This window comes from Clavelina lepadiformis, chromosome 1, assembly GCF_947623445.1.
Source record: "Clavelina lepadiformis chromosome 1, kaClaLepa1.1, whole genome shotgun sequence".
NCBI lineage: Eukaryota > Metazoa > Chordata > Ascidiacea > Aplousobranchia > Clavelinidae > Clavelina > Clavelina lepadiformis.
In genome coordinates, this window is record NC_135240.1 from 6,141,957 (window position 1) to 6,156,960 (window position 15,004).

Genomic DNA, 15,004 nt, shown 5'->3' on the forward strand with positions numbered 1-15,004 from the left:
CTGTATAAAGTCATTACAATAAACATTGTTTTATCTTTGTAACCGGCGGCGGTTTGCTCGGAGTTATTCTTTGTGTGATAAAATTTGACAACCTTGTTTTGGCGCGCATTTTAGGTGTGCAGATGGTGCAGGAGAGGTTTTGTTTAGAAAATTATAAAGTTATCAACGTTATAGCTGGAAGTTAATTGGCGAGATATATGATATGATATGATGATATATATATGATATATGATATAGGCTTATTATGAGTTTTCTGTCAGGTTAGCTTTAACAAAAAAATTCGTTATTGTTTTAATCTCATTAAAGTTTATATAAAGTTTTATACAGTACATAGACAGGTCCAACGAGTTTTTGTTTTGGCTTTGATTTGCAACGAAGTCAGTGACGAAGTATGGGATTTATGTTTGCAAATCGTTACAATAATACACCTTAAACAAAATAAACATATATTATTGTTAATGTAACAAGTTTTTTATAACGAATCGTATGTCTATCAATACCACAAACTGATATTTAACTACGCTTTTTGACACATCATTAATTTAGAAATTATTTTTGCAGGACCGGTAATATTTTAATTAAGATTTTTTATTTTATTTGTTTGTTTTCTTATAGATATAATCGATTATTGCAGTTTTTCGAAGACTATTATAACAAAACAATGATGGATTATGACAAATGAATGCAAAGGCAACTCGTTCAATCATTGCTCTTAGTAATTAACCGATTTGTCTAGGTTTGTAATCAAAACATTTTCAATTTTTGTAAACAAAACCTGTAAAGATTACGAGCAAACTTTACAACTTTATCCAATTTAATACGTTGAGGCGAAAAATGGCCGGGCTTTTGCGCCGTTTTTTTGTGATGTGTCAAATTCAGTTCGAAGAATGTTGCCGTTCGAGCGGATTGTAAGCTATCACCTTTAAACAACAAGCAAGCTGTACAATTTAAATCTTCGCTTTTCGACGCGCAAATAAGTTTGACTCATGTTATTGCTTTAAACAAGCCGTGGGCTTTCTTATTCTATTGTAAAGACGGTTTCCGTAGTTAAGCTTATCATAACTGCACGGTTTGTGTGATCAGGCGACATGAGAACCTGACAAGTGGGAAGAAACTGCTGCGTCTAATTGTTCGTGTCTACACAAAAACCAAAGCAACCTTGTGATGCTTAACTATTGTCTTAGGGTATTTTAAGTGACTCTCAAACTTAAATTATATTTTGAAAACACGCCCAAATCAAACAGAGTGGTTCTAGAGTTTTTAAACGATATTCAGTTGTAGCTTATGTAGTTGCATCCGTCTCACGCAACTACGAAAGTGTTCGTATTTTGTGGGTAATTATCATAAGAATTGGAAACGAAACTATGCAGACAATAGCAGTTGCAAGCGAAATTTTACCTACGTACACATCAATAATTGCAGACGAAATACAAACATTTTACTATCAATTTAATTACGAACGAAATTCAAACTGCACAGAGAAAACACAACCCAGGATCCAATACAAATTACCGTCAGTCAAGGAAATTGTTCCCAGGCTAAATGTTACAAATCAATCAAGAAATTTACTGTCCAATTCTACTCCTGCAAACCGCGTTACAGATAATGATCGGAAGGTTTAAATAATACGGCATTGTTACGAAACAATTAATGTTTTATTTGCATCCCATGAGAAATTAAGAAGTTGTCTTGAGCTATTATCGATACAGATTTGACATCAATTAAACGAAAGATAAACGATAACGTATTTTGACGAAAGTCTTAGATATCATGTTAAAACCGGGACATCGGACATTACCGATTTTTAAAATGACAAAGGCCGATAAATTACAAGTTAATAGAAAAAATTTAAAATTTTTCCGGTGACGTTTCTTTGCCTAAAATTGTCGCGTTCTATTTTATCACGGCGCACAATCTTCGCTTGCGGCAGTAGAGAGTTTTGTAGCGACAAAACTCGCCATTGTGTAACGTGGGTTAGAGTTAGACGATTGTCAGTTCAAGGAGGATTCTCTTCTGGCATGAATGGGGTCACTAAATAAGAGAAAATGCCTTTGTCGATATTTGACGCAAACAGAACAGAAGAACGCAAAAAGGAATTCGAGAGAGGCACGCGTGCGAGTAAAAATGTCGTTTTGTCCTCAATCCGAGTATCTACAGCTACTGGGTCGAGTGTCGTTCATTCAACGCGCTACCACAGCGCGAACCGGTTGGAAATCGCGTTCGGTAAAAACACGATTGCAGATGCAAAGTTTTCTGACGACTTTTTCGAGCAACGTCAAACGTCGAAGCCCTAATTTTAAAAACACTTTCGTTTTCACCTTGAAAGAGAACTTCTACTGTGGAGTTAGTGTTCGCTTTTAGAATGCAACAACTTGTAGACAGCTGTTTGTGCAACAAAACGCGTTGTAGCGTTGAAAGCGAAGCCGATCGCATTGGTTGTCTAAGCGGGTACTTAGCGAGTCGTCAAATTAGTCAATATAATGAAAGGGCAGTTGGCTATTATTTGCCAACTTACTTCTCACAGCACTTGAGAAAGACCCTGGCAGTCACGTCCCTGCCGGCTGCTATATGATGAATGTGTTTCACCTTCGAAGAATTTGCCGATTTTGAGTAACATCGGAGTCAGACTGATTGTCGTCGCTACACTGCTTATAAATACTAATCCCAGTTATACGCAGACTTATTTGGCGCACTTTATGAGAACTCGTAAATTTACCTGTTTTGCGTACATCTACGGTAAACTGTACGTAGTCTTGCCACGTACCACTGTCTAGCCGTGTCATTTAGGTCTATCTATGGGTGATAGCAAGGCATGCATAGTAAGGTACTCGATGATGGTCATATAGTAATTGCATGTTGATGGACAAATAACATGTGCACATTGCTGTTGCGGTGTTCAAATGGCTTTTAGCATGTAAACCATTTGTAACTAGATGTAAGCGGAGCAGTACGCAAAGTCTACGGCCAACCGAATAAATACAGAAAAGCAACTTGGTCACGGCTTTGAGTTGAGAATGTTGGTCGAAGAACGCGAATAATGTTCTAGTTCTAGTATAAGTAATTGTGACGTAATTCTGGGCAAACGTATAAAACCAGCCAGTCGCGTTTTAGCGTTTTAAAGAGGCTTAGTAGACCGGCTAAGGCAGTCGCCATGTTTAATTTGCCTTCGTGCGTGCGGTTCGACGTACACTGGGCTTAATTAAAGGGTTAAGAAACGCCCACCTACCAGGTATATATATATGGGTTGTTTGCTATCAGAGATAAGAGTCGCTGCTAGTCACACGTGGTTGTTCGACCTGTCAAACTTATGAGTACTTTTAAGGACTATTTAATTGGCGCGTAACCTGAGCATTCTGTATTATTTCAATAACTTATGACTGGTTTAAGCAAAGTTACACCAGGAAGTCTTTGCTTATTACAATTAACCTGTGTTCCGCGCATTACGTTTTACTTTATTTAAAATTCTACTTTCAAGGATAAGAGGAGACGGTTTTCACCGGAGTCCTACAACTGGGGTTTGTTTCATTGTAAAAATAAGCCATTTATTGAACAAATTTTGAAATCAAGCAAAATAGCCATGGTCTGCAGATGCCGATTAACATCGGCGTGGAAAATTTTGTTGGCCGGAATTGCATGCTTGATTTCCGGCAAATCCATGGCCCAACACCCACCCAGTCTCGAGCCACCCTCCGACATCGTTGAAACAGTGAGCAATGTAAAGGTGCCTTATGGCCGCTCAGTCTTCATCAATCCCGATGCCGATCTCCGTATAAACGTGGCCAAAGGCGACCACTGTTACGTTACAGTCATCCCAGGACCTCTAAATCAACAGCCGGGCTACTTGTCCCCGGGAAGATTTCCATGCGACTTCGGGCCCGAAGATGTGAAGTATTCCCATCTGGGAGCTCGTAGTCCAAGCGAGGATAACATCCGGCTTCAGGTCCGCTACGACACTCCTACCGAAACCTACATCATTCCTGTTCGCCTGACGGTCGAAGTCCTCTTCATCCAGCGCACGGTCATCACCAAATCCCTCTTCCTAACCGTTCCCGAGCTCTTAGGAACTTCTGACGCGATCACCGGCGAAATACTCGGTTTCACTTACGACGAGTCAAGCGAGCAATGTCAAGCGGCAACATTGCCTGGCTCAGCTGGTCTTCCACGGTATGGAAACCTCCTGAACGACTTATCCCAAGGCAGCATGATCCCGTGCAATGACTTCCTTAACGCCGGAATCAGGTACAAGCATACAGCAGAGTCCAGCTCGCCAAACCGCGACCAAATCCCGATGGTTGTGGAGCTTCTTGATTCTGAGGGAAATCTAATCAAGCAAGAGTACTTTCAGGTGAGGGAATTACCCAGACGTTGTGTCGTGTACAGAGACTTAAATTTACAGTAAAAAGAGTGGTGATGTTACCCTTGAGGAAACTACAGCTTTTACTGAGCCAACGCTAACAGGAAGTATAATGTAAACAAAACTATTTGAAAATGGAATATATAAAATGACTTCAATTCCAGAAATGTATTTTAGGTTACTGTTAAAATTCTGGAAGGAATCGAAAACACAGCCCCAAGGGTTGACTTTGCCTCTGTATTGATGATGGAAGTAAATCAATTTGTGATGACTGCCTTCACCAATCAAATGCTTCGTGCAACTGACGTCGAATCGGATCCGAACGACCTCATTTTTAACATCACATCGCCACTTCGATTCCAGCAGGGCGAAATCGTCAGCACCGACGATCGTAACATCGCTATTCGATCGTTTCGGCAGAGCGATGTTAACGAATACAGAATTGCTTACAAACCTCCAGCGGTCGATTCCAATCAACAACGGGTGTTCGAACTCGAAATGCAGATCGTGGACACGGAAGGAATGGTTTCCGAACCTTTCACCTTCATTATTATTGTCAACCCGATGAACACACTAGCACCGGTCGTGACCCGAAATACGGGACAACTGCTTTACCAGGTAAGCAGCTTTATATAAAGGAGAGTTTGTTCGCTGCTACACTTTACATGCACAAGCATTCACCTTGGGGCAATGCAGCATGTTTCAACAATAAACAAAACTCTGTTTATCAAAGATCGAAGTGTGTTTTCTCGTAGTTTTTGGGATAATTTACCTTTGGTCATGGCTTAAGATTATTTTAAGCTTTGTGAAAACCGCTTTAAACCATGCTTAGGTGAGCATAACGATTTGCCTATGTTGTATGGTTATGCGGTTAAAAAACTTATTGCACGTGTTTCTCTGGAGTAGACGGTAAACAAAAGAGTGCACAATTAACGTGTATGGTTTATACAAGATTTCGTAATCGAAGACTTAACCTATCTAATATGTACATGGGTTTTATAAGTTTTTAAGCCCTTTCTATTTTATATTGCATTATAAAATAAGATGTCTATATTGCTAAAAAGAAGACCATTTGGGCTAGGCCTGAATCTGAATAGCTTAGGTTTGTCCAGCATACGAAATGTTGGGTTATATACCGTTATAAGATAACCTAAAGAAGCATCACCGCAGAAATGAACGGTAAAGTAACCGATATCGATATGTTTCACTTAGGGACAATCTCGCGCGCTTTCAAGCGCGTACAACCTTGAAATATCAGACGAAGACAATCTTGAAGATGTGAAGGTGTCAGTTCTCAAAGGTGTCCAGCACGGTCAACTGGTCATTGCCTCAGGGAAGAAATTTTTTTCACCAGCTGAGTTAGATGCTGGCTTGGTGTCTTACCGCCATGATGGATCCAATTCGTACAGGTACGACAAACTTTGTGAATAAAACCCAGCTCAGTAGTCAGTAGCCTAGCCCATCAAAACCTTTGACCGCAAAGCCAATGCTGATAAATAAAACGTCACGTGTCACGTGCCTTTACCTGCTGCCTGTGTTGATCTTCATACAACGACGAAGTGAAGCGTTACTGTTTTGAAGTCGTTAAGTTGTTAAATTAGGTTTATTAGGCAAAGAATACGTTAGCTTGACCTGTCTGGTATCCACGAGGTGTCTTCACAACGTGATAACTGCTAACGGTACAAACGGTTGCTGAGTAAATCGGTTTATCTGTTTTGAAACTACTAAACCTCGCTCGATTTTCCCTGTTGTAAACTAACACATCAAAATCAAGATATACTGTTTGCAAAAAATATGTTATGGACAAGATTATACGAGTTAAGAGGAAAAGATTGAATGGCCGAATGCGATCTAAATGCTCTCCATCGAAACACCATTAACCGCAGTGCTTCACGCTCAATTAGAAAATTAAGATTATGTCAAGCATCGAGGTGCTTTAAAGTTTTCTCTGTGCTAAGCTTATCACTCTGCGTCAATCTTTGATTTATTCAGAAAATGAATGTGTCCATTTCTCTCTGCGAAGACTTAGTTGGTTTTTTGTTGTGCGATCGAGTCACTTATTACTTAAAGTTTACTGATTTGATAAATTTGATTTGGTCGAAAGAGCTCTTTGATTTACCGCTCACAGTTCACGCCAGTTCATCTTGACACGCTCTGGATGATATTATTTGGTTAACATAAATGCAAGCTGGCGTTATGATGGAGTACCGTGTAATCAACCGCCTTCGCCACAAGTTGCTGGAAACATACTTGTTTTTAAATTTCGTTGTTTTTATTCTGTTAATCCGTCACAGTCGGCGTTGCTAGGGAACGACTGTGTATTGCGCAGCTTATCAAGATAGCAATGAAAACAAACACTTTGTCTTAGCAAGTTGCGGTTCGTCTTTGAACAAAAGTTTTACCAGTTTTTTTCTCTACCTGGCTAACTGACCGATTCCCGGATAACACAAACCAAGATACAAAGTCACAACGTAACGAGCTTAAATTTTCCTGCTGAAAGCAAGTAGCCCACCCAGTACAAATTTTTTGCTGACACACGATTTAAATCGAGAAGTGTTTATAATTAACTGGAAAAAATTGCGCATTTAGACTGTTTTTTTAGCTTAGCTATTAACCTAATCTAAAATTTATAACATACTAAACTAAATGCAGCCTGACTTTAATCCGTCACTTAAATTTACTCAAACCTCAGTCTAACCGTTGTTAAAAAAATTCAGATGTTAACATGTCTTTTCTCCTAATCAAGCAATCTAGCCCAAACAAAGCAATCTGCCGTTGCAATTGTTACTCTGTAGTTAACATGCCATGCGAAGTTTGCCGTTAACAAGTGCTGTATTTGCGGTGTGTGCATTTGGAAAAAATTTGAACTGTTCAAGATTTGAATGGTCTATAGCTTGCGAACAACGTAAGTTATTTGAAGACATCTATTTTTCAGTGATAACATCATTTTCCGCATGACTGATGGCGAGAACAACGTTGAATTCCTTTTCCCGATCACGGTTGCTCCGCTCGACAACACAGCACCGGTAAACTTCAACTACGCTTGGTCCGGTGTGTTGAATAGCTCGCCTTTGTCGCCGATAAATCTGTCAAGTTTTTCATTCTCTTCAGACTGTTGATACCAACACTGGCTTGATTGTGAGCAAAGGCGACACCGAACTTGTCAGCAGTTGGGTGCTGAACGCCGTTGACATCGATTCCGACCAGGAGTCGATTAAATTCGTCTTGGAGGAGCCTTACTCGGACGTTGGTCAGTTTATTTTGATCAGAGAAGAGCCGCCCGAAGAAGATGTGGAATCGTACACGCTCGGAGAGAACGAAAGATGGGAAAAACCGGTCAAGGAATGGAACCTGACTGACATACAGGAAATGCACGTAAGTATCTGTTGTTGTTTTCCTGTTGCCTAATCGAGGAGCAACTTTAAAAGTACTGCCGGGATTTGTAGCTCTATTACCGGCACACTGGCCCACATTCCACCGATGTCGTGATGGACGTCCATCCATTTCGTGTTCAAGACAGCAGCGATCCTCCGAATCAGTCGGAAATTTACGAATTCACGGTCAAGGTTCTACCAGTTGACGACATCCCGCCCAAACGACACCCGGATGCAACTTTACGGGTAAACTTGGGTTTTACAACTTGCAACTTACTTTGTGTGTGCTTTCAAATAGCTTAGATGTGGTTATGTTGCTTATCTGCCATAACATATATCGTGTATAAAGTTAAATTTGTAATTAGTATGTTAAACTGAAATCTGATCTAAACCCAGATGAATGTGAAAGAATTCGAGTTGACCCCATTTAACAAGACCCATCTGAGATATACTGATGAAGATACCGACAACAAGGAACTAGTGTACACCGTAACCGGCCCTTTGAGTGAAGTAAATCCCCTTTCACCCCTCGCTAGCCCAGGTAGCTTTAGATTAGTTGAAAAAAGCTATATTTTCTGCTGTAATCTAGTTTTTTTAAACAAAATGCTGTGGAGGTTTTGCTTAACTTCGTTCTTAAGCTTTATGTAGGTCGCGCATTTACTGTGTTTTTAGTTTGACAGCACCGTATGGTATCATTAGCAAATTAAGTACTTTCTTTGCTGCATCCGCGAAGAAGTTTTGTTTTCTTTCACTATGCTCTGTGACGTTTAAATATAAGGATAATTGTTTATTTTGTGACGTTATCGGATTGAATTCAAACCTTCTGTCGCGTTACAGTAACTGCGATTTGATTGTGGAACGTGTTTGAAAACAAAAGCGTTTGATTACCATGGTAAATCGAATAGAGTTTAAAGGAAAAAAAACCGGCATTGCAAAATGCTTCTTCAAATTTCCTATTTCTCCTACAACAGTTATTTTGACGTTATTTTAAAATCTTAAAATAAAAATTTTCTGTTTGAACAAAACGTTTAAGCAAGCGGCGATTGTTACCCAAACTGTACGTGCATTTTCCAACCGATCACCGCCGATTTTACGTGGTACCCAGCAAACAGCAACCGGGTCCCAACGTTGACATTTGCTTAAGCTAGGCAGTGTTGTTTGCAAAAGCAGCGATCGTGTGTGTCCGATCGTGTCCTTTGTTGCCGTGTCACTGCAGCTTCTGCAGACTTGCTGCCACGACCATTGCAGACCTATCGCGCTTGATTGTACATTTGTACGACCAAGCCACTGCCAAATGAACATCAAATAGTCTGCGTTTTAGTTGAACGTACAGCGGGTGCATTGGTAGCTTTTGTTGAAAGCACATTTCTTACTTGTCAAACTCTCCGTTTTAAGGTAAAATTGTTCTCACCGAGAATCCGGAAGTCGAAGTTACGTCATTTACCCAAGCTCAAGTAAATCACCATAAGGTGGCGTACCAACCCCCGGAAACAGAGCTGGGAATTATCGCCCGCGCCATGCAGTTTACATTCAGCGTCAGTGACAATGCCGGAAACGAACTTCCCGATCAGGTGCGGTTTTTGCTTCACTAATTCGTAAGCAAAGGGCAGTACTTGATCTCGGCTCGGAAATTTTTGACGTTCTTCCGCAGGAATTCGCAATCTTCCTCCGGCCGGTGGACAACAAACCTCCGAGGATCGTCAACACCGGATTTACGGTTAGTGAGCGCGGAACTTTCATCATCACACCCGACATCCTTGACGCTACAGACGAAGATACTGACGATGACGTCATAACCTTCTCTCTTACGTCACAACCAAAACACGGCACCCTCCAATACGATACTTTCCAGATCAATCTAGGTAGACCTCATTGCGCCGCTGCTACGCACTGCATGCTGTCTGGCTTTGCAAATCTACGCTAAACGCAGTTCTAATCCATTGTCTTTAGGTGGGGCCGTCACCAAAGCGGATATCGCCGGAAATCACATCATCTACCTGCACGACGGAAGTGAGGTCACGTACGACGAATTTGAACTTGACGTGTCGGACAGGATGCACGTCATTCCTATCGTGGTCCGGGTCACAGTCCGCCCCATAGACGACGAACAACCCCTTTTGGCCCGACCCCATGATGGTACACTGGAATTCAACATCGAAGTCAATGAACGTGGACGCACTGTGATTACGTCAGAGGTAAACCCCCATACTTTCAATAACGTAATAAAGAAGATTAAAGATAAAACGAGATAGTAGGAGATGACAGGATCTGTATCAAAAATGATATAGAAATTGGTTTGGAAGCTTAAAAGACCGCATAAATATCTTACTACTCGGTGCCTAGGTGCTCTCTGCAACAGACTCGGACACGGATGACCTCGCCTTGACTTTCCTGGTCACCGACCCAGCCGGGAAGGGAATTATCCTAGTGGACGGCGAGGAGACAACCAGCTTCACGCAAAAGAACATCGACGACGGCGTCGTAGTCTACGAGCACGTCGCCGGCGAAATTGGACCTGACGCCGACCAGGACAGTTTCCGTTTGACGTTATCGGACATGTCGCACGAGTGGACGGTCGGCGGGAATCGAGTCGAACGGGTGGACATGATCGTGACCATAAACCCGGTGGACAGCGAAGCGCCCCGTGTCACCGTCGGGGAACAATTTTTCGTCAAAGAAGGTAACAAGAGCGTCATCGAACCCATCCACCTTGACGCCAATGACGTCGACACGAATGACGTTGATATTCTCTGCGTCGTCACCACGCAACCGAGCGAAGGGTTCGTCGAAAATATCTCCCCGGCTCCGGGATCGGAGAGATCTCGCGCTGGGACCCCGATAAGCTCCTTCACCGTCGGAGACGTCCGCGACGGCAACATCTTCTACGTGCAGAGTGTCCACAAGGAGCGGGAGCCGATAGAAGATCGCTTTTCTTTCATGTGTCAGGATGGAGTCCCTAACCTCTCTGATTCCCAGTTTTTCTCGATTGCAATCACTCCAGGTGAGTCGCATAGAGTTGATGTTGTGTATGTGATTGTACACTGTAGGAGGGACGGGCCGATAAGAACTCGAATAGATTCGCCGAATATCGCTTGTGTGGAAGATCCGAGAAATCACGAATACTAGCAACGACGTAGACACAACCCTATACTGTAGGCTGGCAATTTCCGTGATTGACAGACTGTTGTCTGGTGACATTGCAGTTGCGTGGCAACGTTGTTTTGCCTTCCATATGCTACGATGACGTAGTGAGGCCCAGTGTCGCCAACCACCATGGTCATATAGTTTGCTAAATTCAGCTTTCACAACGAAACCGTAAAAATAATGTTTTTTTGTAGTTTACTTTTGCGTAAAATTCCTTACATGTCATTCAAAACGTATACATCTAGATAAGTTATCCACAATATTAGCTATTTACTCACAATATTAGAAATATCTAGCGCTTATAGATCCTATAGACGTTAAAATCACCAGTTAACCAGTTATAACAAGACTTGGCATAAATGTGCTATCTCCTAAACTACAATTCGATTGTCATCCATCATTTGGGCCCTGGCCGTTGTTTACGCGACAGGGGTATGGGTCATTTAATACGTCACACCATCAAGAAGATGGACTGTTAACGATGTCATAGAGAAATTATGACGTATTCGTATTCGAATGGACAAATTGTACTGTCCTGACATTCGCCAATGCTATTAATGACAGATTGTTTAGTTGTATGGTTTGTAAACGAAGTGTGCGATTGTAATGAAGCGCTTAGTTCGTTCACCACCTGTGTCTGGTCCCTGTTTTAAACCTTTATCGACAATGCTTGTGAGATTGGGACCCTTTAGGAAAGAAAAGAGTCCACGCAGAACGCCGTCTTTGGGATCCATCCTTCGTCCACATTCTACCCAAATACAGCAACGTTGTTTTCGCTGTTCAAATTCCATCAGTAGATAGTTTGACGTCACGCTTATTTATCGTCAGAACCAACATTGTGACAAATATGCACTCGACCGCGCTCCGAGCTTTCAAGTAGGGTCCTGCCGGCTCAACGCCGGAGCTGAAAAGTCATCTTGTCTGTGAGCAAGTGTTTCGGTTGAAATTCCAGTCGCACTTCATATTGATCGTCAATTTAACTTTCTGGTTTCCTTTTCATCAAAGTGTCCACGCGGTAAAAAATTCAGGTCAAAGTCGTTTTGCAGAACCTTTTCCGTCAATATCGATTTTGTTTGTACGTTGTTTTTAACTTAACATTGCCTAATCTTCACCCAGTGTTCTTCGATCGCTTAAATTTTCCGGTTAATACGTTAAACTTTAAAACGTCTCTCTACTTACTTCTCCCATCGATAAATAAAACTGAACTCAGACATGGAACGAATATTTGCAAATTTTTAAAAAATTCAACCCACATGCCATGTTAATTCGTTCAAAGTTTTAGGCGATGTTTCGAAAACAAACAAGAACCCCTATATACCAACAGCAGCAAATGTTTTAAGTAGTGTAACTTGTGTAACGGTGAATATCAAGCTTAGGTCATTAAGTTGTAACGAAATACCGGGGAACGTTTAGTAAACTTTGCCATTGACACCAGTGTGTGTGTTTGGGTGTTGAACTTGCACTTTTATGGATAAACTTGGTTTTTGTTTGCTAACTTGCTGCAAACTCTAAATCTGATATCTTAATGTATTTCCACGCAGTTACGTGTCGGTGACGTGTGTTTATGGTAACCCTTGTCCGAAGCTTAACTTTCTTTGCTGTGCGAACAACCTAAGAATCGTGTATTACTGCTTTTTCGCATTTCTCATCGACTACGCTTGCCCGCAAAAACCTTCTTTATTTCTAATTGCTCCCGTAGGGCATAAGACTCATAAAACGATAATTGATAAAATAACACCGCAAACTGATTTGTGGTTAACACGAGCTGAAATATCATTTACTTGCTGGTAGCCATTCCGTACACACAGCGACCGCTTTAACTCGGTAAATGATGACGTATTTTCTGACGTGTGCATTTTGTTATAGTTAACGACGAGAAGCCAAAACTTTACCACACCGAGTTCGTGGTGGAGGAAGGCGGGGCATTGGTGATTGATCTTCCGCGGCTGAGCGCCGAAGACGTCGATGTTCCTGAGGATACCTTGGTATTCTTCATTACTGAACCTCCCAAGAACGGGAGATTCTACAGAGTGGTACGTAGACGTGTATGTGAGATGATTATATTTAGCGGATCTTGAACCTACGGAAGCGTTTCTTCCCTAGAGCGGAGAAGAACCGGAGGAGATTTCCTCCTTCACTCTGAGAGAAGTCGCATCCGGATCAGATATCATCTATCAGCACGACGATACGGAGACGACCGAGGATAAATTCGGGATTAAAGTAAGCGACGGAGTCCACGAAACCTCGGAAATTATCCCGATCGTGATCCTTCCCATGGATGATGAAACCCCACGAATGACGATAAATAACGGAATGGATGTGGAACTCGGAGAAACAAAAGTGATCGGAAATGACGCATTGAAGGTCGGTGGTTCCACTAAAAGTTGTATTTCTATTATTATCTACGACTCTGAAGCATCTTGTTATTAGAAGATTCTTTAAAAAGGTCTTGGTCTAAATTGTTTCTGTTGTGGTTGTGGGTTGGTAGACTACGCTTAGAATCATACAGCTGCATCCACATGACTCGTTTTGTTGATTATGGAAGGTTTGATACGATGCAGCCTAGATAGTTGTTTTATCAGATTTTACGCTGGGAACCACGTCCTTAACTAATGTCTATGAAAGTGCTTGCAATGATGCAAAAGCACTGACGCTAACACCTTGTTATTAGCATCGGATTAAGTAGAACTTGTCGTAATATTGCCGCTGGCGTGTGGATATTTTCCTACAAATTATGTCTTTAGCTTGAGATTATTTGTGTAAATTGTCAAAGTTGGACGTGGACGGCGGTAAACGATTCGGCGTGGGTACGCGTATGAACGACGCAACGTTTTAAATCGGGTCAAGCCGTGAAATTGATGGATTAATTTTTACAAGTTGTTTATGCGAAGATGTTTTACTTATTTTTTATCGCTATCGGTAACAACAGCTTCGAGCCCGCGATAATTCCCCGGCAACTTCACCGTTAAAGCGTTTTGCTTGCAGGGAAAGACAAATGTAACCTTGTAAGCTTTTTATTTTTTGAAAACCGCTGTTAGTTAAACTTGAAGTAAATCGCATTCCGCCGAACCTTTTCTCACACGAAATGCACCAGCAAACGGGCACAAAAATAAAGAGAAAATTCATCTACAAACCGCTAATAACAGATGCGATCACTGACAACGTGTCACCGAGCAATTTGCAAAGAAATTTTCATGTTTTTTTAATGCTTGGTCAGATCAAGTTGCGCGGAATTTCTTTATTTGTTGTTTCATGCGTTCGGTTTCCTCGCCGGAGTCGCCATCCGTCGCGAAAATTTATGACCTCCAACATCGGATAATTATATATCTGGGGACCCGTGGAATGTAGAAACCCATCTTCTTGGGGGGCGTGAAGTCGGCGGGTCCGTTTTGGGCCCGTTGTTACCAACCGTGACGTGTGGAATGTCTGCGCCTTTTGGGAAGCATTCCTGTTGCTTACATGTCTGCAAGCGGGCCGTTACCACCCTTCGCATCGTTTCCATGACACCGACGATTTGCGGCAACGAGTCATGCCACCTATCATCTGGCGTGGTTAATGCGCCGCGACAACTTACACGTCACCGTGTTATGTTAATCAAATCCATCAAAAGACTTTCGCTGAAAGATAAAATTAGAAAACAGAGTGAAAATAAGAAATTGATGACATGGTGCGGGTTAGCCCCAACTGCACGTCAAACCGCCCCGTGTTAAACGCACCCTTACAATCCCGGCCCCAAGAGTCAACCACAGAAGGCGAACATCGGTCATAATCTATTAGCACGTCAAAGACGTATAAGTGCGAGCGGCCTATTTTTAGAAGATAAATTCGCTGGTTTGGTCACGATTGTCCGCATTTCATGGCGCACAATGGATCGAGCCCCAAATGTTTCTGTTGCGCCCTGTTGGCCTGAACTATTTCATCCAACCACTGAAATTACTTTTCCTCACGCCAAGTATTTTCATCCGCGATGATTGACATTTGAACAGACAAAAGTCGAAAGCTCATCTGTCGCAAAAGCGTTTTGATTAAGCAGAAACCTCAAAAACAGTCAGTCTCGTGCCCTACGGACCGGTTATAATTGCCACCGGTTCATTTGTGATTTTATGCCCGGCTGCCCTCTATCTATGCCCGC

At 41.9% G+C, this 15,004-nt stretch overlaps 1 protein-coding gene across 1 annotated transcript in view; it reads left to right on the plus strand.

The window, feature by feature from the left end:
* The first annotated feature begins 3,478 nt into the window (after nucleotides 1-3,478).
* Nucleotides 3,479-15,004, plus strand: part of LOC143470770 (FRAS1-related extracellular matrix protein 2-like) — a 49,088-nt gene continuing 37,562 nt past the window's right edge. The window contains exons 1-13 of the mRNA XM_076969073.1: nucleotides 3,479-4,345; nucleotides 4,532-4,972; nucleotides 5,567-5,763; nucleotides 7,290-7,380; nucleotides 7,466-7,729; nucleotides 7,801-7,974; nucleotides 8,125-8,269; nucleotides 9,124-9,299; nucleotides 9,380-9,590; nucleotides 9,679-9,923; nucleotides 10,072-10,729; nucleotides 12,739-12,905; nucleotides 12,976-13,236. Coding sequence (XP_076825188.1) covers nucleotides 3,578-4,345; nucleotides 4,532-4,972; nucleotides 5,567-5,763; nucleotides 7,290-7,380; nucleotides 7,466-7,729; nucleotides 7,801-7,974; nucleotides 8,125-8,269; nucleotides 9,124-9,299; nucleotides 9,380-9,590; nucleotides 9,679-9,923; nucleotides 10,072-10,729; nucleotides 12,739-12,905; nucleotides 12,976-13,236 — 3,798 coding nt within the window. The 5' untranslated portion in view covers nucleotides 3,479-3,577. The remainder of the gene's footprint in view (nucleotides 4,346-4,531; nucleotides 4,973-5,566; nucleotides 5,764-7,289; nucleotides 7,381-7,465; nucleotides 7,730-7,800; nucleotides 7,975-8,124; nucleotides 8,270-9,123; nucleotides 9,300-9,379; nucleotides 9,591-9,678; nucleotides 9,924-10,071; nucleotides 10,730-12,738; nucleotides 12,906-12,975; nucleotides 13,237-15,004) is intronic.